At 48.5% G+C, this 13,992-nt stretch overlaps 1 protein-coding gene across 1 annotated transcript in view; it reads right to left on the bottom strand.

The window, feature by feature from the left end:
- SHANK3 (SH3 and multiple ankyrin repeat domains 3) overlaps positions 1–13,992 on the bottom strand; it is a 350,793-nt gene that overhangs the window by 199,209 nt on the left and 137,592 nt on the right. The window contains exon 10 of the mRNA XM_033162485.1: positions 3,116–3,455. Within this exon, the coding sequence (XP_033018376.1) occupies positions 3,116–3,455 (340 nt within the window). The remainder of the gene's footprint in view (positions 1–3,115; positions 3,456–13,992) is intronic.

Genomic DNA, 13,992 nt, shown 5'->3' with positions numbered 1-13,992 from the left:
CCTTGTTGCTTGCCTGTGTTATTTTTGAAACATTTGTATTTTGCTGATATTTTGATGTTTTATTTCATACTGTACTGCACACCTCCTTGGAGCCCAGAATCCTGGGATCCAGCTCGTTCTTCCTGGGGGAGGCTGCTCTGAAGAGGAGGGGCACCAGGAAGCCACAATCCACTCTGTTTGCCCCAAGTTGGATCTGTCTCAGTAAGAAATTATTCCCTTCCTTGCCGAGTAATCACATCATTCCATCAGGCTGCCATCTGGTGGCTCATTCTGACTATGACACCGGCAGCTCTTTCCCAGAGACTCATCCTCCCTAAGGCAGGATATCCTGATCGTCAAGGATCGCTAACAGATGCTGGGCCAACTCTCTTTCCTTGTGCAGGACTCTGTTAGCCTGCCTGACAGCATCCTCAGGATGGCTGGATGGGAGGCACTCTGCGATTATTATTACTTAAATAATAAAAAAAGTCGGAAACCGGTGGCATTTTTTAATGCTCCTGTCTACAGCAGCCTTGAACCACAGGACTGTCTTGTTCACAGTCCGCCATTAGTGATATTTCTGCCAATTGATATTTGCCGCCTGGTGAGTCCTGAGCATCTTGGCTGTCTCTTAATGCAAACCCAGGTCATCAAGCCTGACTTCCACATCCTCTACCCACATGAACCACCTTCTTCTTCTTCTTCTTCTTCTTCTTCTTCTTCTTCTTCTTCCTTCTTCTTCTTCTTCTTCTTCTTCTTCGACAATCACTCGTAGCCGAGTAAGATTGTCTTCCATAAACATGGTTCTTACAGTGTCTGTAGAGGCCAAGTCTGAACCCAGACGTCCTTCCACAGTGGGGACATAGGTTTCCGAGTTGATCACGGTGTGGATTTGCCAAGCGTGCCTTCCTCTTAGCACGTTTCTCCCTTGCGTCCTGAGTTCGAGTGTCCCATGACACTTTGGTCAAGGCTGTTCTCCAACTGGAGCACTCGCAGGCCAGTGTTCCCAATTTGTTGCTGTTTATACTACATTTTTTAAAGATTGCCTTGAGACAGTCTTTTGGTTGACCACCAGTATTACGCTTTCCATTTTAAGTTCGGAATACACTAGTTGCTTTGGAAGACGATCATCAGGCATCCACACAACATGACCAGTCCAACGCAGTTGATGTTGAAGAATCATTGCTTCGACACTGGTGATCTTTGCTTCTTCCAGTACACTGGTAGCAGCAATGTTCTATGCTTAAGATAACATTCTAGTCTCTTGCTAATAATGCTGTTTTAAATGTGCATTTTATATTTAACTGCCTTCAGTAATGTTTTCTTTGAAATGTTTTGTAAAAGCTTTGCTGCCATTAAATGTACATTCTGCAGTTGACCTCCTTTGCAATGTCCCTCCCCCCCCCCAAATCTTTAAGATAACATGTTAGTTCCTGTTAATGACATTGCTTTAAATGTATACATTATATTTGAGTTTCTTCAGTAACGTTTATTCTGGGTTGTTTTATTAGATGCTTTAATGTGTTGTAAACCGCTTTGATATCTTTATATAAAGCGGTATAGAAATAAAATTATTATTATTATTATTATTAATAATAATAATAATAATAATAATAAATAACAACACAACAACAACAAGTAATGAATCGTTAATCAATAAACAACCTGACAGTACATTAACCTCTGTGGAACGCAGTGATGCTGATGGACAAATAATGACAAAAGGAACTAGTCACAAAGATGTTTACAGGAAGGGAGGATTTTTCTCTGTTTTATAGGTTTGACATTCCTATGCAGAGCACTACAGCAACAAGGACATCCTGTCCCCAGCAAGGCCCTTTGTGGCATGCTGCCTGTCACTCATTGAGCGTGACGCTGAACAGCTTGTTACCATCCCATGCCTGGGAATTAATAACCAAAACTGGGACAGGCCATCGGAGGACGTTTTAATACCGAAAGAAACTTGACACATCCAGACTGGTCACTTATTTCTCCCAGGTCTGTCCAGGCAACCATCCCAAGAGATTCTTCTCCACGTTAGTTCACGGGCAACCGATTCAACTCCCCAGATACCAACTGAGCGGTTTTTGAGACCCCTTATTAATTTGTCCCCCAGGTCCACTGCTCGGAAGCAGCAAGGAATAGCCGTGCCCACCATCCAAGCGCCCAGGAAAAGGCTAGGGAAAAGCAGGCAGTATGGAGGTACCGGCGCAGTCACTGAATTCCTGCTATTGGAACAGCGTTGGCTGTGATTTCATACATCAGCCTTGGCTAACCTGTTGCCCTATAGATCCTTTGGGTTGCAGTTCCCAACAACCCCCAGCCAGCAGCAGCTGGGGCTGATGAAAGCTGTTTTCCAAAACATATGGGGGGCGGCGGCAACAAGTTGGCCAAGGCAGATGTAACTTGCAATTGGCTGCAACCACCATTTGCGTAAACTTCCCCTGCATGTGAAGGATACATAATAAAACCAGAGAGATACCATCTTCCATGGCCTCTCCCCCCGTGCCCACAACCTTGCCAAGATGCCAAAGGGCGCAATGGCTGCTCCCCAGAATCTCCCTCGCGCGATCGCTTTCTCACCCCACCAAAATCTGTGCCCACCCCCAGACAACGTAGGCGAGGGAGCACCCAGCTGGCCATTGTGTTGGTTCATCGTCTGAAATACGCCACTTCCACGTGGATCGCCTTCAAGGTCCACCCCTTGGCCGATGGCAAGTGTCACGACGGACCCAGAAGCGCGCATTGACCAGATGGGTCTGGAGGGAGGGGAAGGAGGCAGGCAGGGGCACCCACCTCCCTTGGAGGGGAGGGGAGGCCCTTAAGGCAGGCTGCCTTCAGCACGCTGGACAGCTCCCCCATCCTCAGAGGCGCCAGTCAATGGAATGGATAGATGCAGACCCCTGAGGGAGCAGGGGGAGCTGTCCAGCATTTCAGCAGCGCCACTGGTCACCCCTCCCCTCCCACATTAGAGCCACAAATGTGGCTGGAGCCCTTTCCCCCGCTTGTGGACCCCCCAGAGGAACTCAGCTGCCACCAGAAAGCAGCTAGGTCTGTCAGGAAACAGGTGTGCGCGCTGCTGGGTGGTCCGAGGGGGTCCCCCCCTTTCCTCCCTCTCTCGCGTGCCTTCTCTCACCTGGCCTTGCCGCGGCTGCTTCTCCTGAGTGTGTGGGCATCGGCCTCCTTCTCTTCCCGCACGCGCTGCAGCGACGGGGAGCGGCTGTGGGCACTCCGGGAGCTGCCCGTGCTCACCAGGCTACTGTCCCCCAACCCCACCCCGACAGCGGCTTCCTGCATCTGAGCCAGCAGCTGTTGGGGCAGGCCGCGGAGCGAGGGCACTGGGGAGTAGGACGGGCGGCTCTCGGACTTCAAGTTGTTGTCGCTGGCAGACCGCTGCAGCAGGCGGGGGGAGGAGAGGCCGCCCGTGCCGATGATCCGCCTCCTCTTCGTGTAGCTGGGAGTTTCTCTAAAAGGCAGGGGAGAAAGAGAAGAGGAGGGGAGACCCAGCATGAATTAGAGACATCAGCTCCGCCCATCGGCGTTTAATGACACAAAACGGCAACGCGCTTCGATTCGCCTTAAGGCTGCTAAGTTAACTCCAATGCACTTTGACTTCACCTGCTAAGGGGACTGCATGCAAATGGCCCCCAGAAGGGATCACTGCCACTATTGCAGAAATGTTGCAAAGCAGGATGGGAAGTAGAGAGCCTAAGGTGAGCTCCTGCTAATTAGAGCAGCGACCGGGAACTGTGGGGCCAATTCAAGGCAGGCCCTGCTACAGTTCCTCGAGGAAGAGAAGACGAGCTCCTCCCCAGAGTGGGAAGTTGCTTGGCCAAAGGAGAGGAATAAGGAGGAGCTTGGTTGCTGGGTCTGGCCAGCTCATAGAAGTGTGAGTACAAAGCAGACCACCTCACTCAGAAGCAAAAGCCCTCCACTGCAGATCTGGAGAGGCAGATCAGAACCATATCTGGTTCTGCACTCCTGTCCCCTCTTGGGTTGAGAGCATCTCTGCAAGCAGTCATGCGATTCCTGCACTGTCCTGAGATTGCTCAAGTTTTCCCAGGCCGACGGCAACAGGAGAACAGCTGAAGACCTGGCTGTGCTGCGAAGATGTTGCCCACCTGCTACACCAGGATCTCAAACAGCCAGCTTTGCAGCTCTCCCCATCCAGGGGCCCTGCCTCCCCTTCTCTGCTTCCACAGTTTCACAGCAAAAAGACAAAGGAGACGTTTCCTCCCGCCTTCCGGGGACTCACACAAAAATTGCATTTCCCCTCCACTGCATCTCAAGAAAAAATGACCTGAATCTGGGTAGCCCCCAAAGAAGCAGCTCCTGGTATTGAAAACATCCGTCGCAAGGAATGTGACAGCTCACTTTAAAAAGGCTATCAGAGGGACACATTCCTTTTAAAGGTGCATGATTTATTTATTTGTGCAGAGCTGTTTGTTTAAAACTTTTCTGCCGCGTCTTCTGCCATTAGGGGCACCTGGGGTGCTGTACAGCAAAGATTAAAACAATGACCTAAAACTCCAGGTATGGAGAGGATTTAAATGCAGCCCAAGGGATGTGAACACTGCTTTCGTCTCAGCCACAAATTGTTGATGCCAGTTTCTCAGAGCTACAGCGGATATCGGCCCGTGCGTGATAAATGTCACCCTCAGTAAGCAGGCTGCAAACAACTGTTTCTGCTGGCCAGCCTTCTCTTGTTCCTAAACACATAACACGCCACACCAATGGCCCATCTAGTGCAGCATCCTGTTCTCACAGTGGCCAACCAGATGCCCAAATGGAAAACCCACAAGCAGGATCAGAGCACAAGAGCAACTCTCCCCTCCTGTGGTTTCAAGCAATTGGGATTCAGAAGCATATCCAGTATACCTGAAGGAGCGTCTCCACCCCTATCAATCTACCCAGACACTGAGGTCCAGCTCCGAGGGCCTTCTGGTGGTTCCCTCGCTGCAAGAAGCAAAGCTACAGGCAACCAGGCAGAGGGCCTTCTCGGTGGTGGCACCCGCCCTGTGGAATGCCCTCCCACCAGATGTCAAAGAGAACAACAACTACCAAACGTTTAGAAGACATCTGAAGGCAGCCCTGTTTAGGGAAGCTTTTAATGTTTGATTGATTATTGTATTTTAATGTTTTGTCGGAAGCCGTCCAGGGTGGCTGGGGAAGCCCAGCCAGATGGGTGGGGTATAAACAAACAAACAAACAAATGTATTTGATTTTTGTTGGAAGCCACCCAGAGTGGCTGTAGAACTTCCTGACAGTGAGAGCTGCTCGAGAGTGGAATTTGCTGCCAAGGAGTGTGGTGGAGTCTCCTTCTTTGGAGGTCTTTAAGCGGAGGCTTGACAGCCATCTGTCAGGAATGCTTTGATGGTGTTTCCTGCTTGGCAGGGGGTTGGACTGGATGGCCCTTGGGGTCTCTTCCAACTCTAGGATTCTAGGATTCTATGATTCACTGGGGCTCCTTTCCAGGCAAAGTGTGTGCCGGATTTCAGCCTCAACGGTTTCTGGGGGCAGCCAAGGACACTGATGGCTCTTGACATGGCTGCCTGCCCTCCAGACTTCCAAACACTTCCCATCCCAGCTAGCCAAGGAATCCTCTTTCATTCCTTCATCTTCCCGGTCGCTTTCTGCATCTGTGACTCTTGCCTCGGAGATCCGTAGATTGCAAGCGCTTGCTCGCCTGCCTCTCCGTCGCCATGGCAACCTGATGCATTTATCCCGCTTGCTATCAATCTAATGGCTCTGGCTTTCAGGGGATTCATTCCAGGCCCTACATGCTCCCTTCTTGATGATCGAGCCTCATCTGGATCCCATTATTTTTTAATATAAAAAAGAAAAAAAGCCGTCCCCCACCCCCAGTGGAGGCGATCGAGGCCGGTCCATTTAATCACTGCACCAGCATCTTTTCTGCAGTGGTAAGTTGGTTGCCTGTGCCAGGAAGCCCCACAAGCAGGACGGGAGGCTAATGGCCCTCCGTCCCCAGTCTGCAGCCTCCAAGCAAGGAGCCCACAGGAATCTGCCAGAACTCCTTTAAAAGCCACCTCCTGTTGTTTTATTCACCTCTTCCACTGGCACCATTTGTGTAGAGCTAGATTGGGGGCATGGTGTGTGGAGAGAGGGATTCAACCTTCCGCCCTGACCGTGGTCCCTATCCAAACTTAGGTCCTGCCATCTGCAAACGAAGAACACCCACTGTTGCCCACAGGAGTCTGATCCAGATTCAGGCCACAGGAAGGGCAAGGGGGTTAAAGCTTTCCTCCTCCTGCACCTGCGCTCTCGGATCTAGCCCGCTTCCAACTGCTTGTTCATTTCTTTATTTAAAACCAGGCTTGCGCTTAACGTTGCTCCTGGTCTGCCACAAAGATGGCAGAAGTTGTGGCAGGGAGTTCCGTCAGTCCTGAGGAAACTTCTTCCTTTGCCTGTCCAGGCCAGCATCTCCTGCTAACCAATGGGGGGCGCGCGTTTGACTCGGGAGACCCGCTGAAATTAAAGTACATCCTATCATTTTCCATTCATTTCAATGGGTCTACTCTGAGTGAAACCTACATAGAATACTGCTCAGCATCTCTGGGTGACCTCTAAGTTTGAGGGAGGGTGGGGGGCAAAGAAAACACTCACAGCTTACCATAATTTGCCAAAGCAGAAACCCTTTTCTGAAGCCCTGGGAAGTCACTGTCCTCATAGATAATACTGAGATATTCAGACAGAAGCCCTGGCTACACAGAAGGCAGCTTCCTAGGTTCCTATTTTGAAGCAGTTCTTCCTTTATTGATTCATTGCATTCATACCCCTCCTTTTTCTCCAAGGAGCCCAAGGTGGCGGGCATGGTTCTCCCCCTTCCTCATTTAAATCCCCAACAACGACCCTGTAAGGCTGAGACAGGAAGGTCGCCCCAGTGAGCATCGTGGCTGTGGCGGAATTCGAACGTGGGTCCATGTTTTCCTGCCGAGAGGGCACAGCGTTCAGGGCACTTATCTGCTCAGAACTCCCAAATCCCTGGCTCCAAAGAGGCTTTTGTTCAACTAAAGCCTTAAAAATCTCACTTTAAAAACGTGTCCAGAAGAGGGCAACCAAAATGGTCCAAGGCCTGCCAAGCAGGAAACACCATCAAAGCATTCCTGGCAGATGGCTGTCAAGCCTCCGCTTAAAGACTTCCAAAGAAGGAGACTCCACCACACTCCTTGGCAGCAAATTCCACTGTCCAACAGCTCTTACTGTCAGGAAGTTCTTCCTAATGTTTAGGTGGAATCTTCTTTCTTGTAGTTTGAATCCATTGCCCCGTGGTCCGCTTCTCTGGAGCAGCAGAAAACAACTTCATCACCCTCCGCTATAGACATCCTTGATATATTTGAACATGGCTATCAGATCACCCCTTAACATTCTCTTCTCCAGCTAAACATACCCAGCTCCCTAGCCGTTCCTCATAAGGCATCGTTTCCAGGCCTTTGACCATTTTGGTTGCCCTCCTCTGGACACGTTCCAGCTTGTCAGTATCCTTCTTGAACGGTGGTGCCCAGAACTGGCACAGTATTCCAGGTGAGGTCTGACAGAGCGGAATACAGTGGTACTATTACTTCCCTTGATCTAGACGCTATACTCCTATTGACGCAGCCCAGAATTGCATTGGCTTTTTTAGCTGCGCATCACACGTTGACTCATGTCAAGTTGATGGTCTAACCAGACTCCTAGATGACACGACTGAACGACTGACAACAACAATCTGGCTGGCCGCCATGGGAGCTGGGTGCTGACTGGGGGGGGCCTCTGGCCTGATTCTGCAGGCTCTTCTTTTGTGGCTATTGGGTACTTGAATTGATCTGGCTGTTGTGGCTCCCGGTGGAGTGCAGGGTCAGATTTAAGGTGCTGGTTTTGACCTTTAAAGCCCTTTGCAGCCTAGGACCCTCGTACCTATGGGACCGCCTCTCCTGGTATGCCCTGCGGAGGACCTTAAATAAACACAGCAACACCCTAGAGGTCCCGGGCCCTAAGGAAGTCAGATTAGCCTCAACCAGAGCCAGGGCCTTTTCAACACTGGCTCCAATCTGGTGGAACGCTCTTGTCTCATGAGACCAGGGCCCTGCGGGATCTGACTTCTTTCCTGGTGGAAAGAATGGTGGAAATGTTGGATTCTGTCTCTCTGACATTGACCAAGGGGTGACTGCGGGGGTAGCCGAGTTTTTGGCAGCAGTGCTTCAAGGAGTACTTTAACAGGAGGAAATTCTAGATTTTACATATATACACATACAATCAGCCTGTGAGTTTAATTGTTGTTTCTCTGTGTATATTCTCTGTGTATATATTAAAATAAAATAAAAATAAAGTTCTTGTATGTCATTCTTTCTCTCGTGATTTTACTTGTAAAATGCCTAATAAAGGTTTGATAAGTAAGATTTCTTTCTTCAGGGCCTGTAAGACAGAGTTGTTCCACCTGGCCTTTGGCTTGGAATCAACTCGATCCCTTTCCCCTCTTTCCTTTTTCCTTCCGTGATGGAACTCCTATTTGGGGACTTCCCTGGCTTTTTTTCTGGCCCACGTAGGACCAGTCTGGATAGTTGGCCTTGTTGAAGATTTGGCGCTTTCTTCCCCAAACAGTGTTATTTTTTAAAAAAGTATTTTTATTAAAGATTTTTTGATTTACCAAAGTATGTGAGTTTCTACGGAAATGAAGCTGCACTTTAATGTTGTATTTTAATCTTGTTTTTAAGTTGTATTTTAATCAATTGTTTTATACCTGGTGTTTGCCACCCTGAGCCTGGTCTTGGCTGGGGAGGGCAGGGTATAAATGAAAAAAAAAATGTATTATAACTCAGAGACCGGAGGGAGGAGAAGGTGCACGAAGAGTGGAAGAAATTTAAGGAATATTTGAAACAACGTGAAAAGTTGGACATTTGAAGTGAAATCAGTGAATATGATAGGCGATAGCTATACAATCTTAGGTTAAAACAGTATATAAGAAGTTAAGATTGTGATTTTTATATTAGATATTATGGTTATGAATAAGTTGATAGAGATAAGATAAGATGTTGTTGAGGATTAAGAATATGTGAATGAGTGTTAAATAGTTACAAATTGCTAAAGTAAATCGAATTGAACGCAGAAGAGAGAACTGAGGAAGTCCCCCAAGTAAGATCTGAATAAGTTATAATTATTATATTGGTGTGTTCCTGTGGGGTGATAGGTATGTATTTGTTTTATTTGATTGTTATGTGTATTTTGTGGTGTGTTTGTTTTTTATGTAGAATGTATGCTTTTTATTTGTTTTTTTGTGCGGAAATACCAATAAATTCTTTTTAAAAATGTATTATTATTATTATTATTATATTATTCTCAGAAACCACTGAAAGAAAGCAACCGTTTTGGCCAGGGCCTTTAAGCGCTTGAGGTGAGCAGAGGCAGATTTGCGCCTTGCATGCTTCCCCCTCGAGGATCCCGCAATGGCGCTACCAGTCAGTGCCACCCTCTGGGCACCTTGGCAGGGAGGGAGGGGGCTCGCCAAGCAGAGGGTCCAGGAGAGCTCGCCGTGGGAGGCGGCAGTTTGGGCTTGTGCTCAATGAGCCGAGGAAGGTAATCATTATTTCCCCACCGCCAGCCGCTCGGGGGGGAAATGCTTAATTGCATGTCGGTCTGATCACAGGCAGGCTGGCAGTGTCACAGGCAATTTTTTGGCAAGCGAAGGGCTCACGCCAGCCTCGTTTCTGAACAGGCAGGAGCCGAGCAGCTGTAATGGCGCAGCCGCAGCAGCTGGGAGTTGAGGCTCCTGGCAGAAGCCACTCACTTTCTTTAAAAGCCCGACAGTTAGAGAATCTGGGACCCAGTGAATGAGCAGCTTGGGTGCCAGGAAGCAGATTTTGGTTTACGGGTTCCTCCTGGGCTCATCGACATGCTGGCAGAAAAGGAGCGCGGCAGATGTTTCGGGTGGAGGGGGTCAGCACCTCCACTGCCCTTTGGGTACAATGCCCATCTTACGCAAAACGCTCTCAGTGTACAAAAAAGATAGAACCGTAGAGCTGGAAGGGACCCCAAGGCTCATCTAGTCCAGCCCTCTGCTGTGCGGGGGATCACAGCTGGAGAATCCCTGGCAGGGTCTTGCTTTCCTGGGAAGCTGGTTAGGCTCAGTGGTCATGAAGGAGCTGGGTCTGCTTAGCCAGGAGAACAGAAGACTGAGAGGGGACATAATCCAAAATAAAAAATAAAATTCCTTCCAGTAGCACCTTAGAGACCAACTAAATTTGTTCTTGGTATCAGCTTTCGTGAAGAAGTGTGCATGCACACGAAAGCTCATACCAAGAACAAACTTACCATATTTTTTTGCTCCATAGGGCGCACCAGACCATAGGGCGCACCTCGTTTTTAGAGGAGGAAACCCAGAAATTTTTTTTTCTGGTTTTCCTCCTCTAAAAGCCATTTTTTGAGGATCAGCTAAAAGTTTTGCAGCTTTTTTTGCAAAGGGAAAAACCCTGGTTTTTTGAGGATCAGCTAAAAGTTTTGCAGCTTTTTGCAAAGGGAAAAACCCTGGTTTTTTTGAGGATCAGCTAAAAGTTTTGTTTTTGTTTTGTTGTTGTTTTTTTGCAAAGGGGAAAAGCAAAGAGGAAAAGCCCCATTTTTATGGGGTTCAGCTCACATTTCTGCAGCTTCTAAAGGAAAGGGAGCCTTTTTCTACAATTTCCAGACAGATAATCTAATCAGCCAGTCACATGTCGCTGGGGAAACAAACAACCTCCCTCTGCAGCACATTCAACAAAGAGGGCGGGGCTGAAAGGGAGCCGGGACTCTTATCTCTCTCCCAATCTCTTGCTGATCAGCTGCTGAGCGGGGTCCTTTCAACACCCCTTTTCTCTTTGTAAAATAAAAAGCGCGATCCTCTTTGGCCCCTGAGCAATTTAGCTCCAGGGACCCCATTCGCTCCATAAGACGCACAGATATTTCCCTTACTTTTTAGGAGCAAAAAAGTGTGTCTTATGGAGCGAAAATTACGTAGTTGATATCTTAAGGTGCTACTGGAAGGATTTTTTTATTTTGTTTCGACTACGGCAGACCAACACGGCTACCTACCTGTAAATGAGAGGGGACATGAGAGCCATCTGCAAATATGAATGGCTGAGACCTGGAAGGTGGAGGAAGCTTGTTTTCTCCTGCTCCGGAGGGTCGGACCAGAACCAATTGATTAAAATTACAAGAAAGGAGATTCTGACTGAACGTCGGGAAGAACGTTCTGAGAGTAGCAGAAAAAAGAATGGGCAACCTTGGATGGTGGTGGACGTTCCTTCAGTCAAAGAACTCTGGGCATCAATTTGGGAGATTTTCTTCTGTCCCGCCTATTTCCCCAGGAAAACCCACAGTTTACTGCTGAATTGGATCATAGAATCATAGAATCCTAGAGTTGGAAGAGACCCCAAGGGCCATCCAGTCCACCCCCTGCCAAGCAGGAAACACCACCAAAGCATTCCTGACAGATGGGCTGTCAGCCTCCGCTTAAAGACCTCCAAAGAAGGAGACTCCACCACACTCCTTGGCAGCAAATTCCACTGTCCAACAGCTCTCACTGTCAGGAAGTTCTTCTAATGTTTAGGTGGAATCTTCTTTCTTGTAGTTTGAATCCATTGCTTCCGTGTCCGCTTCTCTGGAGCAGCAGAAAACAACCTTTCTACCCTCCTCTAGATGACATCCTTTTATATATTTGAACATGGCTATCATATCACCCCTTAACCTTCTCTTCTCCAGGCCTAAACATACCCAGCTCCCTAAGCCGTTCCTCATAAGGCATCGTTTCCAGGCCTTTGACCATTTTGGTTGCCCTCCTCTGGACACCTTCCAGCTTGTCAATGTGAATCCACAGAACAATCAGCAGGAAACCACAGGAGGGAAAAAGGTCAAAGTCTCGGACCTGTGCTTAGAAATCACAGGACCAGGTCACAATTCCCTGCAACTCTTAAGAAACCCAGAATTCTTCGGGAGGGTTTTTTTTGCTTCAAATGTGCCTTAAGCAACAGAGGGTCTCTCCACACTTCCAATTGCCCGATGCCTAGAAAGCAGGAGTTCGAGGAGCTTTTGCCCTGGCCCCACTGTATTCCCCCGGGGGAAATCTACTCTTTAGCTCTAAATCGGAACAAACGCAATCTGCAGGAAACTCGATTGCTGTTTATTCCGATTGAGCACTAAAGAGTGGTTTCCCGGGGGGGAAAGCAGTGGGACAAGGGGAATTGTGGATAAAACCCAGAATGCGCCTGCCATCTATGTCCCACTGCATCTGCTCTCCTACGCAACGGCTGTGCTGGCTGGGGCTGGTGGCAGTCGTCACGCAAAACATTTGAAGGCCACAAGCTTGGGGGAGGCTGGGCCTACCTCCCTCCCTCATTCTTTCAAGCTTCCTAAAGCCACGGAATGCAGCAGTGGAGAAATCTCATTGAGAAGTTTTAGCTGTGCTGTGCTGCATCTCACCAGCAGAGCACGAGTTCAAATCCTGGCAAGGGAAATTGTCCCATCTGAAACCCCGGAGAGATGCTGCCAGTCAGTGTAGACAATGCTGGGCTGGAAGGACCAATGGCCTGACTTGTATAAAGCACACAAGAACATTAAGTGGGGCATGGCTGGATCAGGCCCACGGCCCACCCAGTCCAGCCTACTGTTCTCACAGCGGCCAACCAGATTCCCCGGTGGGAAGCCCGTGAGCAAGATTCGAGCACAAGAGCACTTAGAACAACAGAATCGTAAAATGTTGGAAGGGGTCCTGAGGGTCATCTAGTCCAACCCCCTGAAATGCAGGAATCTCAGCTAACAGATCCATGCCAATCTCTGTGGTTTTCAGCAACTGTGGATGAAGAGTAGGGTCACCATAGCTACCAAACCATTGATGGCATCCTCCATGAATCTGTCTAATCCTCTTTGAAAGGCATCTAGTTTTGTGGCCATCCTGAATCCTGTGGGAGGGAGTTCCATAGGTTAACTCTGCGCTGCGGGAAGAAGGACTTTTTAAAAAGCTGTCCTGAATCTTCCAGCTTCGAGCTTCATGTTATGTCCATGAGTACTCTTAACCGTGAAATAATAAGATCTATTTCTCGCCCTTGATTATGAAGCAGATTGTCTACGGCTTTAGAAAAGGGGAGGGGGGGGCTTTTAAAGGAGTCCCTCCAAGTTGGCCACTCCTGTCAAGGACACATCCTGCACGCGACTGTGCAATGAGGCAGTGGGAACAGCTTGTCACGCTGCTGAGTGATTCAGCTGCAGAGGTCCAGGGCCTGCGCAAAGCTTCTCTAACAGGGCTTCCGGGCGCTTTCTGACTCTTGCAGCTGCCCCCCCCCCACCCCGTCACACTCTCAGCCCTGCAGCCCTCCGATCTCCATCCTTCCGCAGCGGCTCCCAGAGCCCGAGGTGTGGCAAACCTGGCAGCGAGCAAGGTCCAAAGTGAAGGAGGGAGAGGGGGTGCTTAAGTGAGAGGGAGGCAAGGAAAGAAGACGGGGCTGCAGGCAGGGGTGTAGCAAGGGGGGCGTAGGGGGTGGGCCGCCCCATGTTCCATAATGGAGGGGGCGACGAATTATCAAGGAACAATTACTGCCCTACTAGGGCGGTTCATAAAAAAACTTTTTTTTTTAAATGCCTGCTCCAAAGGTCTTATCTTACTATACTAGGGATTATATAGCTATATATGAAATTTCATGCATATCGGTTAATATCTTGACCCTCCTCCACCAAAATAGCTGTTTACTTGGCTGTTTTCCTATGTCGTGAAGGCTGAAATTTCAGTTCAGTGGAGCACTTACTGTTCCCAACCCTAACCCTGTGGAAAGCCATCTAATTAGACTTGTAATTTGATTTGAGATGTTTTTAGGAGGTAATTTAATTACTGTTTGATTTTATACCAATGTTATGTATCTGATGTTAGCCACCCTGAGCCCAACTTCGGCCAGGGAGGGCGGGATATAAATAAAAGTTTTTTTATTATTATTACTTGTTATTATTCCTTTTAAAGAAAATATGAAATAACGTAAAACCATTTTTGCAGGGGGAGGA

This window comes from Lacerta agilis, chromosome 10 (assembly GCF_009819535.1).
Source record: "Lacerta agilis isolate rLacAgi1 chromosome 10, rLacAgi1.pri, whole genome shotgun sequence".
In the NCBI taxonomy this organism is placed as follows: domain Eukaryota; kingdom Metazoa; phylum Chordata; class Lepidosauria; order Squamata; family Lacertidae; genus Lacerta; species Lacerta agilis.
Note: the sequence above shows the minus strand (reverse complement) of the source record. Positions and strands in the feature narration are given on the sequence as shown.